The sequence below is a fragment of the Planococcus citri genome, chromosome 1, assembly GCF_950023065.1.
Source record: "Planococcus citri chromosome 1, ihPlaCitr1.1, whole genome shotgun sequence".
NCBI classification, from domain to species: Eukaryota; Metazoa; Arthropoda; class Insecta; order Hemiptera; family Pseudococcidae; genus Planococcus; species Planococcus citri.
This window is the reverse complement of record NC_088677.1, coordinates 89,818,406-89,832,874: the sequence shown is the minus strand read 5'-3', so window position 1 is coordinate 89,832,874 and position 14,469 is coordinate 89,818,406. Positions and strand designations below refer to the sequence as shown.

At 34.3% G+C, this 14,469-nt stretch overlaps 5 protein-coding genes across 6 annotated transcripts; 3 read left to right on the top strand and 2 right to left on the bottom strand.

Annotated features, from left to right (window-relative positions):
• Positions 1 to 11: 11 nt before the first annotated feature.
• On the top strand, positions 12 to 2,973 carry SrpRalpha (signal recognition particle receptor alpha). The gene is made up of 12 exons (XM_065357079.1): positions 12 to 253; positions 339 to 536; positions 610 to 787; positions 876 to 1,023; positions 1,090 to 1,240; positions 1,312 to 1,448; positions 1,527 to 1,671; positions 1,758 to 1,949; positions 2,021 to 2,192; positions 2,263 to 2,390; positions 2,462 to 2,638; positions 2,717 to 2,973. Exons 1-12 carry the CDS (start codon positions 137 to 139, stop codon positions 2,840 to 2,842), a joined length of 1,869 nt encoding a protein of 622 aa, XP_065213151.1. The 5' UTR covers positions 12 to 136; the 3' UTR covers positions 2,843 to 2,973.
• A 44-nt stretch (positions 2,974 to 3,017) lies between these two features.
• RpIIIC53 (RNA polymerase III subunit C53) lies at positions 3,018 to 4,322 on the bottom strand. The gene is made up of 2 exons (XM_065357104.1): positions 4,135 to 4,322; positions 3,018 to 4,061 (listed from the first exon to the last, which is right to left on the bottom strand). Exon 2 carries the CDS (start codon positions 4,055 to 4,057, stop codon positions 3,104 to 3,106), a length of 954 nt encoding a protein of 317 aa, XP_065213176.1. The 5' UTR covers positions 4,058 to 4,061; positions 4,135 to 4,322; the 3' UTR covers positions 3,018 to 3,103.
• A 154-nt stretch (positions 4,323 to 4,476) lies between these two features.
• Positions 4,477 to 6,689, top strand: Arp10 (Actin-related protein 10). Its single transcript, XM_065357091.1, has 9 exons — positions 4,477 to 4,660; positions 4,790 to 4,892; positions 4,958 to 5,110; positions 5,187 to 5,295; positions 5,376 to 5,551; positions 5,634 to 5,743; positions 5,829 to 6,043; positions 6,119 to 6,320; positions 6,401 to 6,689. Exons 2-9 carry the CDS (start codon positions 4,816 to 4,818, stop codon positions 6,544 to 6,546), a joined length of 1,188 nt encoding a protein of 395 aa, XP_065213163.1. The 5' UTR covers positions 4,477 to 4,660; positions 4,790 to 4,815; the 3' UTR covers positions 6,547 to 6,689.
• Positions 6,690 to 7,053: 364 nt separating this feature from the next.
• On the top strand, positions 7,054 to 11,456 carry Hsl (hormone-sensitive lipase). 2 transcript variants are annotated; one of them, XM_065357059.1, is made up of 12 exons: positions 7,054 to 7,241; positions 7,898 to 8,251; positions 8,330 to 8,516; positions 8,594 to 8,699; positions 9,186 to 9,299; positions 9,386 to 9,573; positions 9,659 to 9,929; positions 10,000 to 10,188; positions 10,277 to 10,595; positions 10,683 to 10,824; positions 10,890 to 11,015; positions 11,119 to 11,456. In XM_065357059.1, exons 1-12 carry the CDS (start codon positions 7,231 to 7,233, stop codon positions 11,203 to 11,205), a joined length of 2,094 nt encoding a protein of 697 aa, XP_065213131.1. In that variant the 5' UTR covers positions 7,054 to 7,230; the 3' UTR covers positions 11,206 to 11,456. The 2 variants fall into 2 exon arrangements, with proteins under 2 accessions (XP_065213131.1, XP_065213138.1); XM_065357066.1 differs by having other exon boundaries at positions 7,062 to 7,804.
• Positions 11,457 to 12,266: 810 nt separating this feature from the next.
• On the bottom strand, positions 12,267 to 14,427 carry san (Probable N-acetyltransferase san). The gene is made up of 4 exons (XM_065357115.1): positions 14,270 to 14,427; positions 14,002 to 14,138; positions 13,639 to 13,822; positions 12,267 to 13,547 (listed from the first exon to the last, which is right to left on the bottom strand). Exons 1-4 carry the CDS (start codon positions 14,275 to 14,277, stop codon positions 13,400 to 13,402), a joined length of 477 nt encoding a protein of 158 aa, XP_065213187.1. The 5' UTR covers positions 14,278 to 14,427; the 3' UTR covers positions 12,267 to 13,399.
• Between the last annotated feature and the right edge of the window lie 42 nt (positions 14,428 to 14,469).

The following is a 14,469-nucleotide window of genomic DNA, read 5'->3' as shown; positions in this document are numbered from 1 at the left end:
AGAGGTGAAATTTTCGGTGATAACAACTACGGTGACGACATCCGACGTACTATACTTCCACGCCATAAGTTAATGAATTCATACTGAATACTTGAAGTTTATTTCGTGAATCAATTCCTTACCGAAAAGTATCAAAATGTTGGATTTATTTTCCATATTTAGTAAAGGAGGAATAGTTCTGTGGTGTTTTCAGAATACAGGACATATATTCACCCCTTCTGTGAACGCATTGATTTCAAATGTTGTTCTACAGGTACATATCTTCAACTTGAATTCTTTCATGTAAATATTTCAATTAATCGCCGTTACCTTCAATAAAAAATCGTTTGCATTTATAGGAGAGAACCGGGAATAACAGCTTCGAGCATAATTCATTAGTGCTAAAATACAAATTGGATAATGAATTTGAACTTGTGTTTGTGGTGGCTTATCAGAAGATATTGCAGTTGGCTTACATCGACAAATTCCTCGATGATATTCAATTAGAATTCCGCGATAAGTATAAAAATGAACTTCATCGCTCTATGCATTCTCATGTATGTTCCACCGAGCATTTTGCTATCAATTATGTACCTAATTGGATTATTCAAGTTTTGATTCCTGTTACAGAGTTTTGACTCGTTTCAAAAACATTTCAAAGCTGTTCTGAAATCGGCCGAAGAATGGGGTAAAGCGCAGGAATGTATACAAAAACCGATGCGAACTTATCAAGAATCCGCCAAGTCGAAGAAAACAGTTTCGTCTATGGTTGAGAAGAAATCAGAGAACAAAGAAAACAAAAAGAAAGGTTTCTAGCATTCGAATAATTATATTCACTCGTTCGTTATAATTTCTAAAGTTCTAAACTATCGATGCATATTTTTATTCGACCTCAGCATCGTCTATCGAAGCTCCTGCGAACAAAGAAAGTTCTAAGCCAAATACACTGCCTGTCAATGGAGTGAACGACGATATTATTTCGCAAAACAGGGCCAAATTCGCTCAAAAACTGGGTTCACCTAATGCCAAGAAGGCTAAAACGACGTATGTATAACGTCATCATCTATTATTACCAGAATACTATGAAATTTTCACGTAACTATTACACAGGAAAAGTCCCAAGGAGAATACGAAGGAAGGCAAAAAGCCTCGAAAATGGGATCTCGGAGGAGGCAGCTCTGATTTACAATATTTAGATTATACGAAAGACAAAGGGGAAAATAAGAACGAATCCGAGTACAATTTTTCAACCAATACCGAAGTAATTATTTCCATTCTAGATTCTATCTGAATTTTTTTATCAATATTTTTAATCGTGTTGTGCACTTGAAGATTGTTGGTAAAATGAAAGGCAGCATACGTGACTTGGAAGTTGAAGAAGAGTCTGAAGTCGATGAAGAATTCGAAACAGCGGCCGAAAGAAAGAAAAAAGCTGAAGCTAAATCGCGAGGAGTATTCTCCGTATTCCAGTAAGAGATGATTTTCATCAAATTGTTTCGGTTTTGCAGTACTTAATTTAAACCTTGTTCTTCAATTTTACTTTACAGAGGCTTAGTAGGAAATAAAAACTGTACCCCGGAAATGATGGAACCGGTGTTGGAAAAATTAAAAGATCATCTAATATCTAAAAATGTTGCCACTGAAATCGCTCAAAATTTATGCGATTCTGTATCGAAGCAACTTGAAGGAAAGGTAAAATAGAACATTGGAATAATTTCCAAATTAATCGCAGTACCTTTTATCGCCGATGTATTCTAAAATTGTACGTTTTTGTTTAGGTTTTGGGAACATTCGAATCGGTAACTTCGATCGTGAAAAACACAATGAACGAATCTTTGGTTCGTATTCTTTTACCGCAGAAGAAAGTTGACATATTACGTGATATAATGGAAGCTAAGAAACAAGGACGGCCTTACGTGATTGCATTTTGTGGTGTGAATGGAGTCGGAAAATCTACTAATTTAGCGAAAGTATGTTCGTAATTTTTGATATTTTTTACATTTTGTTCAACGATCAATGATTTACCTGAATCTGTACGCAGATTACTTTCTGGTTGATCGAAAATAATTTCCAAGTTTTGATCGCCGCCTGTGACACTTTTCGCGCCGGTGCGGTTGAACAATTACGTACTCATATGAGACATCTCAATTCGCTTCATCCACCATCCAAGCATAAAGGATTAGAAATGGTGAAATTGTACGAGAAAGGATACGGTAAGAAAATGAAACGATTGCGTGATAATAAGCAGATATACATAATTAAAGTAATCGTAATTTGATACAGGTAAGGATGCAGCTGGGATAGCTATGGAAGCAATTAATCACGCTAAAGATGTTAAAGTCGACGTCGTTTTGATTGATACTGCTGGGCGTATGCAGGATAATGAACCATTGATGAAAGCTTTATCCAAGGTTAATTTTCTTCAACCAATTGGTATTATTACGTATGCTTGAAATTATATCTCATCGTTATAATTTTTCAGTTGATCAAAGTGAACGATCCAGACATGGTTTTATTCGTTGGAGAAGCATTGGTTGGCAACGAAGCTGTTGATCAATTGAAAAAATTCAATCAAGCAATCGCTGATAATTCAGATTCCGCAAACCCGCATTTAATCGACGGTATAGTTTTAACCAAGTTCGATACCATCGATGATAAGGTAAACCATTTTTAAAAATACCATTTTATTAGAAGACATACTTCGAGTGGGCTTATTATTAATATTATGTTGTTTTAGGTTGGTGCTGCGATTTCTATGACATACATCACCGGAAAACCGATTGTTTTTGTTGGAACGGGGCAAACGTACACCGATTTGAAATCATTGAATGCGAAAGCGGTGGTATCTGCGTTGATGAAATAATCATTTGGTTAAAGTTGTATTAAGTTTATGTTACATTTCCATTTTGTATTATTACATTTGTTACGGTATTTTTCGTGTGGATTTGGTTTAATTACTGGCAAATCTCTAGTAAAATATATTTTTGTTATTTATTTTTTCTTTTTCTGTAAAATTGACGCATAAAGGAATCACGAAGAATTACTGAAAAATTTATTTTAATACAAAAACGAACATAATTATTCAAATACTTCAATATAAAACCTTATAAAACGCGTAACTTAATCAAGTAGCAGTAATCAAGTCAGTGATATTTTCAGGAACCATAATTATTCGATTGTTGACATCTCCTAAATTAACGATTTCGTTCATTTTTTTACTGGGGTCTACATTTACAACGGCTAATTCTTCTTTGAAGTTGACTTTCACTCCTTGTTGCAGAGTAAATTTACATTCGCCCAACACCAATCTAAGTTTACCAGATTTCATAATATGCAATTTGCCTATTTGACCCTCGGGTAAATCGTGAATGGTACATTTATAACCATCGGTATCCGAATCGTTTGTTTTTACTTTAATTTTCGGATTCTGCGAATTATCCAAGACAGCGGGAATATATTTCGGAGTTTTCAGAACGAATAACGGAGCTACTTCGTCATTCGGTTTTAGAATATCTTTCAGAAGAGGAGAATCTTTAATCGTATCACTTTCACTTTTTATTGGCTCTCCTTTCTTTATTCTTGTCCACGGTAACGCCGAAGGTAAATCTTGTACCGATACAGGATGTTTTTCGAACTCTTCCGGTCGTCTTTCCCAGAAGACATCTTTGAGAGGTACCATTTCCGGGTTACTTTTACGTTGTCCGTCGAGCTTTTCGACGACTTTTTTGAGCTGTTTATTTTTAATAGATCCACTTCCCGAAGCGGCGCCAGATTTGCCACCGAATTTTCCAGATGATGACGGAGAAGCTTTGTCGATTCCGGAGGAGAAAATTCCTTCGGTCTGTACAACATTGTGTTTCCTTTCGCGACGCTGCTGAGGGGTATCTCTTTTATTAGTAGAATTTTCGGCACCGGCTTCTTCTTTGATTTGGGTTGACGGTGTTTTGCGAGAGACGCCCAAATTGGGCACGTAGGTTTTCTTGCTCAATAGCTTACTTTTCGTAAACGGCGGTATAGCTTTCTGCATTTCACTGAAGTCTCGAAACGATGGTAATCGTTGAGATCCCGACGGGTTCATTATGCTGTAACGAAATTTCACGATAATCAATGGGTATAATAGAGTGAAAGAAATCACGTGGAATTGAAAGTACTCACCGGAACAGTTAATGTGCGATGTACTTTGGTTCAGTTCAACTTGTTACGTTCACATTCTGCGATGCAGATTCTTTCACATTATAACAAAACTTGATTATAATGAACTACATTACCTTAACGTGCTTCAAATGTTGAGTTGATTACGAAATAAAATATAAAAAACCTGAGAGTTTTCCAGAATTTTCAAAATGAAAAATATTTTTAAAAAAATTTTTGATAAAAAAAACAAAAACGAGTGATAAGAAAATCGATTATCAAGATCGAACTCGAGTAAATCGATCACGCACAATCACAAATCACAATCGATTATTTTTGTGTTTTTAATTTTTTTTCTTTTTTTTGTCATGAATAGTGATTAGAAGAAAATTTTGGTCATTTTGTTTTTGAATTTTGACTAAATTTTGAGTAATTTAACCTGAAACCGTGTCATTTTTCAGAAACTTTAAATTGTAATCGTTTCAAGTTGGTTCATGGTTCAAGTCATAAAATAAACAACTTCAAAAAATTGGAACTTCTTGACTATGAAGTAAGATATCAAAAGTATCTACATAATATACTCACCCATAAATCCATAATTCATATTGGATTGGTTTTATTATAAAGTGAAATGTCTTGGACTTTTAATATAATTAATCAGTATTTCTTATTTCTTCAGAAAACAGTAAAGTGCTCGCCTCAAGAATGCCAGCTCACGATCCTCTCAGCTTGGTATTGGACAAGCAGTGCGTGATATTGGATATTGGAGCAAAATACACCAAGTAAATGGAATTGTTTTCCTCTAAAGCTTTGCTTAAAATATTAAACTTCATTTGTCTGTGTTTAGATTTGGATTTAGTGGAGAACCTAGTCCCAGGTGTATCATTCCGACCGAAACCATTTCTGGAGATACCGGTAAAACGGTGAAAGTGTTTCAGTACGCTGATATCGACGAATTACGCACCAACTTGATTGATTTCATTCATGTGCTTTTCTTCAAGTGAGTTTATCCTTTGAATTGTTTTTCTCAACGTTTTTATTCGTAACAATTCTAGTAATTGACGCTATTATTCTAGATATGCTCTGATTCATCCCAAAGAAAAACGCGTCGTTGTTGTGGAATCGTTGTTATGTCCTACTGTTTTGAAAGATACTTTGGCATCAGTATTATTTGATCACTTCGAGGTAATATTAATTTTCGATTCAATTGCTACATTTTTTATATTCAATACTCGTAACAAAATGCTTTGCCTCTGACATTGTAGGTAACTTCTGTGATATTTGTACCCTCGCATGTGGTTTCATTATATACGTTAGGAGTAAACACCGCTTTGGTGGTGGATATCGGATATCAAGAAGCGACAGTTATACCGGTTTATGAAGGAATCCCTGTTTTGAAAGCTTGGCAAGCTTTACCATTGGGTTCAAAATTAGTTCAAAAGTAAGAATTATATCGATTCGTTTAATATTTTACTTCGTGAAGGCTTAAATAAATCTCATCTCTGTAATTTTATGCACCATAGTACTCTGCGAGACCGATTGTTTGGCAAATTGAAACGTATCGTAGGTACAACCGAAGAAGCCATCGATGATCCTTCCTGTTTGAATGATGAAATTATAGAAGATATTTTAGGTACGAGTAGATACGAATTTACTGTTATTTATGATTATGAGCCGCCTTATGCTAATTTGCGATTTTAATTTTTTTTTCAATTCAGTAAAAGGATGCTTCGTTACAAAATTACAAAGATCTACAGATTCACGAAATGGTGTTAAACCTGATACACTTCCACCTGAATTCACTTATCGAGTAGATGGAGATAAAATTATCAACGTTGAATCAAGTGACAGAGAATTTTGCTACGATGTGTTATTCGAACAAGATGGTGATCAGTTATCGCTGAGTACTATGATTCTAGACGCCATTCTATTGGTAATAGATTTTACTTTTCAATAGGTACTTCATGTCCGTGATTTCAAATTGAAATTTCTCGATTTTACTTTCCAGTGTAGCGTCGATATGAGGCGACCATTAGCTGAAAATATCCTCGTGATCGGAGGTACTGCCATGGCCAAAGGGTTAAAAGCTCGATTACAGGAAGAATTATTATCTTTGCTGAAAGAAGAGCGGTATTCGAAAAGATTATTCGTTAATACGTTTAAATTCCATGACCCACCTGCCTTGCCAAATTACGTCGCTTGGCTTGGAGGTAAATATTTCATTCTTAATAGCATATGGTTGTTCGGCTCTCGACATTTGTGCGTTAATTTTTTTACTGAATTTTTCAAGGTTCCATTTGCGGTGCTACTGATATGATCACGATGAAATCATTAACCAGAGAAGCGTACAATGAAATGAATAACCGAGTTCCAGATTGGTCAAATCTCGTTAATAGAAACGATATGCCAATTCCCAAAACAACCTTGCAGCTTTAAGCATTAATTTTTTTTATGTACTTTTATAAGAACATAAGTATTTGGTGTGATCTGTGATGTAAAAGTTTTTGCAGAAATATGAGTCATGTTACTCGCTTTAACTACCTGTGTTAAATTATAATAAAATTAATGTATACTCTGTATTCTGAATCACAATTCATTATTTAGCACGTTCCATTAGTTTTACGTAATCAAGAAGTCTATTTATTAGGATCACAACAATTGTGTTAGTGTGAAATTTGCATATGTAAATTTTTCTCCCCAAATTATGAAATTAAACGCAGAACGATATTTTGAAGAAAAAAACCTCGTTGCTTTTAAATTTAAAAATTCTGTATGAAAATGTACTGCGAGCTATGAAGTTGAATATTGTTATTTTCTCGAATAGGGACGTGTTAATTAAATCATAACAATTCTACAGAAATGTTTTTAAATGTGTTAATCGCAGTGAATGTGGCATATGAACTGAATATCTTATTACTGAACATTTCGTTTTGTCACACGAATGTAATTCTTATCGTGAATTATTTTTTTTACATGACGAAATTTAATTTTATTTCGAAATAGAGAATGGTTATCTTTCTTATTTTTGTGAACGTATCCAAGTAACGTTGGTTGAAATGCAACATTTGAAACTTAGTGCTTTTCAGTTCGTGGTTTCATTTTTCAACGAGTTAGATAGTGATGGTGTCAGCGTAAGTGATTTTTTAAAAGCTATGAATTTTTATCATGTGGGTGAGCGTACTTCAAGCACTTTATTTATGACAGCAAAAACCCGAGTTTCATTATTCTTGTGATGTTATTAAGGACTATTACTCTGTCAAGATATCCAAATCTGTTGAAACGCGGGTGAAAGAAAACAATAGGTTTTGTAGATGACACCTTTATAATTATTACTATAATTAAGTCGAGTGGAGAAGTGAAATGAAAATCAATCGGTATCAGTAAGTATCAGGCTATCAAATCGAGTTTACCATGTTCGACCATGTCAGTACCTGTTGTATTCAGTTCAGTTTTCGGTTCAACGGTTGAACGCTGCGGCTGTGGCTGGTTTATTTTTCGCGTCTCTTTCTTATCAATTCGTTATCAGTATAATAATCTACATTTTTTTTAAAAAAACAATGAAGTGTAAGTAAAGGCAGCGGTATTAATTTCTTCTAAGTTTAAGAATTTGAAAATTCATCGTGTACTCAGTTTAGTTATTTTTTCGTCCGAAATTTTGGTGTACTTTCGTGAGAAAAATATTCGATCATTTGAGGTTTGACTTACTTTTTTTTCACCAACTTTAATTCAAGTACTTTATATGTTCATTTTCACTAATGTATTTTTCATTATTCTATTTTTCATCTAGATTACATCAAGTCATGAGCATTACGGTTACCGAAATTCCTAGTGAACGACTTTATGAATCGTTGCTGAAATCATGCGTCGATAACAAGCAGTATTTTTACCCTCTACATGATTCGAAAAGTCAAAAACTGTACAATGCTTTCGAAGCTTTAGAAGAACAAATCGAAAATTTTCTACCTATATTGAACGATTTCCGCAGCACAGCCCCCGACTACGATTTTAAGTCAACTCCGTCGAATGGATATCGTAGCTTTATTACCGCCGTCGATAAATTATCCAGTGCATGTTCAAAAACCTGTAAAAGTATATCAGATCATCGTAGTTCTCTATTTTTCCAAAAACTACATTATGCCAAGTACGTATGCGTTTGTTGATCATGTGATGAAGGAGTCGCGAATTCGCGATTACTAATTTCATTCGAATTTTTGTACAGAGAGATAGAAAGCTACAGCCAGGTATACTCTTCGTTGAGTGCATGTTTCCAGCTCCTGCAATTTTTAAAAGCTTCCGCTGATCCGGGACATTTATTTATGGATAAAGTAGATGTCATCAAAGATTTACAACAATGTATCGATAAAGTGAATATCACTCCCTTTTTTGGAAGACGTATCGGATTCCAGGTAGAGATATCGGTGCAGTTGTTACGACGACTCCGCTTCTTATTTTATTAATTCGTTATAAAATTCTGTAATTGCAGTACGGAGATGCTTCACAACCAATCATCAAAACTGTGGCCATTATGATGACGGTATTTTCTGAATATTATTACAATGAGAAGAATTTTCTTTTTTGTGCCGCCTCATGTAAGTATATTGAGATTGTAGTTCTTTGCAGTTGTATATTTATAAAGAACTCTAATGACTCGATATTTAACTATTGGGGATAATTCAATTACATTATGCACGTGTTCAACTCTTTTGTAAAAAACAAAATAAATAACAACCTTGACTCTAAAATCGTTAATAAGAGGGGATAAACTGTTCTCGCTGTAATTAGATTATTCGTTAGTTGAATTATTATTTATACTGAAGAAGGTGGCGTGAGATATTAAAAATTATACATAGTATCAGCGATTTGGTAATTGACCGTCTGATAATTGATATCAGGCATTACAAAACGCCAAACGGTGATACGTGATCCATTATTTTAATGGCTTAATTAGGTACGTCTCACGTTCTCATCGCAGTCGATCAGTAATTATATTCGTGTTCTTATCTTTCAACAAGTAGATACACTCCCCCATTCCCCCATCTGTTTTATTATTCATTCAACGTATAATTTTTCTACAGGTAGTCAATTTCTCGTGAATGCGGAACTGAGAGCAGAAAGAATGACACAAATAGCATCATATCGAACGGCCTGTGCGGATTTTTGTAAAACTTTTTGGAATATGAGTGAAAGCTGTAGGTACCTAGACCTACTAAGAAAAAAATCGATGTACTGTTTCATTCACAAACCTACACACAATCTTTATGACGATATTTTTCAGATATTTTCAAAAAAATGAATATCCTGTTTCAACCTACTCACTTCGTAAATAAAATGATAGAACTGCCCAACGAACCTATAAAATACGAATGCGGCGATCGCAACGTCGAAATACCAGTTCCTACTGCTCATATTGGTTTGAAACCTCTTAACGTACGATTAATATCGGCTGTGAGAAGACAAGGAATGGTAATTGAGAAATTAACTCGACGTGATTTGAAATTTATGCTAAAATTAGACGTTACTTACGTGTTTCTTTTTTTTTTTACAACAGAATATCGATACTGGTCCCATTTCGCCAACTTCCGATTACTTCATTTTCCATTTACACGGAGGAGGGTTCATTTCGCAGACTTCAGAATCGCATCAAGTTTATTTAAAAAGCTGGACTATGTGGACAGAGGCACCTATATTGTCGGTAGATTATTCTTTGGCGCCGGAAGCTCCGTATCCTCGTGCTGTCGAGGAAGTATTGTTCGCCTATGTGTGGTCGTTGAATAATTTGAGTTCTTTGGGCACGAATGCGAGAAAAATCGTTTTCGCAGGTTAAATATACACAACACGGTATTGTTTCGTGCAAATTTCGCATATATTTGAATGAAATGTGTTCTGCAGGAGACTCTGCTGGTGCTAATCTTTGTCTGGCATTGACGCTGAAATGTATCCAATTGAACATCAGAAAACCAGATGGAATTTTTCTCGCTTATGTTCCTACTGTGCTTCAATTTTACCCTTCGCCGTCTCGTTTCCTCGCTTTGTTCGATCCTTTGTTGGCGTTTGGATTCATGATGTGTTCCATTAAAGGTAAAGCAGAATATCACACGCTTGAAACTCGTGTTAGTACAATCTTATAAACATTTCTTGGAGTTTAAATTCGGCTCTTTTTTTTCAGCATATACTCATACAGGTAGAAAATCCACTTATTCGGGGATCAAAAATTTCGAAGAACCGGATAGTGAAACTACATCACTAGAGGAAACGGACGAAAGCGAATTGAAAGCTTTAGAAAATAGCAAATCCGAATCGCAAGAGTCCATTACACCTCCATCGTTCTCCGATTTGACGCCAGATTGTGAAAAAAGCACGTCTTCCGAAACATTAACGGATAATCAACAAAATCCCGAAGAAGTACCCTTACCCGCAAAGTACAAAAATATTATAAAGGGATTCGCTTCGAATCTGAAAGAAAAACTCAGTTCACATCGAAACGAGTATGTGTAACTTGATGTGTAATTTGAAATATTGATGGATACCCCAAGCTTTAATTTAATTTGATTTTTCAATTTTCACTTTTTCAGTCAAACTGTTCGTAGCAATTGTCACTCTGTTAAAGAAATTGATATTACTCAATTGATATCAGATGCCGAAGACGATATATTCATATCTCCTATCAAAGCCAGTGATAGTATTTTTAAGAAGTTTCCTCCTACTTCCATTCTAGTAAGCGTTTTTATTCTCTTTCATTCTCCGTCGAACATGTTATTGATTCTTATTTCTGTTACTAGTCTGTTGAAATGGACCCGTGTTTAGATGATTGCGTTATTTTGGCTAAAAAATTAGACCGATTACACAAGAAGGTTCATTTGGATGTGTTGAAAGATTTGGCGCACGGGTTTTTAAATGTGTCCTTGGTAAATGACTAGTTTTGTTTTACTATTTTTCAATCGTCAAATACATACGTGTAGGTATCGAGAAAAACACTAATTCCTACTAACGAAATAATTACGTTTTCAGAGCAGCAAAGAAGCGTTTAATGGCTCGGTTCTATGCGCTCAACGAATAAAAGAACTACTCCATGGTACTTTACCAGTTAGCAAATAACACCGTAAATAAATCGTATATTTCCAAATTAACACAGCTATACAAATTTCACCGTATTATAAAAACCTAATCATTTTAACTGTTAGAAAGTTCTCTAAATTACGAACCGTACAACTATCGTTACTTTTTCTTCTGTAGTAGTCATATCAAAGCGAAAAATTCAAAGTTTACTTTATAATTACTATTATTTTTTTCAATGTTACATTTTGTACTTTTTTGTTGGCTCTAATATATTCATTTTTCATTGTTTACGTTTTCTTCGGCTTGAGAACTTTTTCTAAAACGTACGCATCAGCTGGTTCGATTCTCTTATAATAATGTTCTTTCGTTAGCTTCGTTTCGACGATTTCAAAGATTTTTTTCTGTAAAAATGAATGAACATAGTTTAATGATATGAATTGAAATATACGTAACGATTATACGAATATTTCTCACTTACTTTTATAACAACCGACCGAATTCATTTGGCCAACGTCGTTGCAACTGCTCGTGTTCGTTCGGCAGATCAAAACATATGTACGAGTGTTGCCATCTAATGAAACTTATGTCTATTCCAGCCATATTGATTGGAATTCTCCGTCCATAATCAGAATAAAAAGCTCGAATGATCGAAACGCCTACCACACTTTTCCTCAAATTTTTGGCGGCTTCTTTTACTGGGCGTGACTGATTCTCCCAGTCATCTATAAAACCACGAAGGGATTGACGATTGAAAATAAACTCGCTTCTTTTTATTTGAACATGTAATTAGTAGGAAATTTGAATCTACTTACCGAGATTCATCACGACTATGGCCACAGTTTGAAAAGAAATAGCATAGTGGCTGATTGCAACGCCGAGTTGATTAAAACGACGTATAACATCGTTTGGAACACTTCTAGAAACGAAAAACGACATCCCATGTAAAATACGATCTCGATGAGGATCGCGGCGATTTCGGTTCATTTTACAATATTACACGATTCTATGCTAAACTTTTCAAGTAATTATTTCAAATTATGACCACTTTAAAACGAAAGTTAAAAAAAAATAATGCTACCAATAATGAACAAAAAGACGTCTTTGGCGAGAGTAAACGTTTATTTTTTCACGTTACAACAGGTAAATTAAAGCAATATTGGGTTTTTACATAGCTCAGTTCTTATCAATAGAATATACCTCTTCGTTGATATAAACATCTATCTTAAAATATTCTGGTTGAGATCCAGTAGCGAACATAATTTTGTAGCCGGGAGGGAGAATCCATTTTGATTTTAAAATCAGATCGGGACGGCGATGAAACATCTTTGATACTGATATTATAACTTCTTCAAGTCGTAATGTTCCTTCACGAAATAGGTTTCCCAGTGATAAACATTCCAGGGCATAATCTTGACTTAAACTTCTTGCTTCCTCCACGAAAAGCATTAACCCACGAGGCATCTTGAAACGTTGATCGTTGCAATGACGTTTTATCTTCAACGAATGACTTCTTTTCGGAGGCGTCTTGGGAGCAATATTGAATAGTGAGTCCATCACTGTATGATTATAAGGCAACTTTTGACACTTTATAATTTTAACTTCCACTGTAACCATTTTAGTAAAAATACAACTGTTCATTAAAGTATACAATAATAATCGAAATAATTCGTCACAATTTTAATGAAAAATGAAATGAAATACAGCGATAACAATTTAAAAACTGATAACAGTGATAACATAATCCAAAGACCTTTTGATTTATTTACGCGAAGGTGTTACCTACGTTACCCATGAACGACGAACGAATGAATGATATTATCCTTCCTTGTACCCTTCCAAGTTTTTCGTTATCGTTGTCGCTACCAGTTTTTTTTTTTTTTTTTTTTAATAAAAATAAATAAAATAATAAAATTTTAAAATGAATAATTCGTGTCAATGCCGTCAGTTTATCAGTTTATTTATTTTCGACTTCGCAATCGCAAATAATTTATTTGAAATAATGAAATGATTTCCAAAGTTTCATCAGAATTACAATAATTATATACACTACACCTTATACTACACTACTTTCGTATACGAATTCACTCAGCTATACACAATTAGTATCGTTACTTCTTGGGTAGTAGTCATATCAAAGCGAAAAATTTAAAGTTTACTTTATTATTACTATTATTTTTTTCAATGTTACATTTTGTACTTTTTTGTTGGCTCTAATATATTCATTTTTCATTGTTTACGTTTTCTTCGGCTTGAGAACTTTTTCTAAAACGTACGCATCAGCTGGTTCGATTCTCTTATAATAATGTTCTTTCGTTTCGACGATTTCGAATCCGAATTTTTTGTAAAATTCAATAGCGCCGTCGTTATTTAATTGCACGTGTCTGTAATAATGAAAAAAAACACGAAAGAAAATAGTATAGTGATAAGAAATTGAATGCACATGTACATCGTATAGGTGATGGTTATACTAACAAGTAAATGCTGTCGAAGTTTCCATCTTTTTCAACGTAATTCAAGACATGCTGAACCATCATGGTGCCAATACCGAGACGTCTGTATGGATATAAACAGCCCAAAGTCATGATATAGAGTCGTCTTCCTTGCTCTAAATCGATACGACAGCATACCGCACCGACTACAATATCATTATAATACGCTGGAAAATGAATAATCACAGTATTAGGTTATTACATTCAAAAAGTCGAAGTAATATCAGCAGGAATGTTTCATTGCGGATTAAATACGTTGAATTAGACAACGAATAATATACTATCTCCTCCAACTATGATTCATCTTCGGAACAGGAAGTTTTACGGTGATATAATTCAATATTACCTAATTTGGCCAGTTCGCCAGCTTCTAGTACATCTTTATAAAATTTTTCATTATACGAAACAGGAAATACGACGGTGTTGAGTCGTTTCAATTGTTTGATATTGTGCGGTGTGATATCTCCTAATTCAATTTTTGATCTGTTGGAGAAATAATACAATGTGAGAATGAGCAAGTTTACGGAATTGTATCACGCGGAAGCATGATGACTGAGAAAAATAGCGAAGATATTTATAATAATTGAATGAGATTACGTTAGTTATTCTCTTACCTCTTCATTTCGGATACTTATATTATAATAATGTTCGACTAAAATCTATAAAAATCTATCATACATTTCATTTACACCATAATATCACATTTTCGGCGGCGGATTTTTTTTTTCACAATGATTGATTATGATAATAAACATCTTCATCGGAAAATTCTAAAAAACCGACTCGGAGCAATAGTGTTAGTTTGGTTGCATAA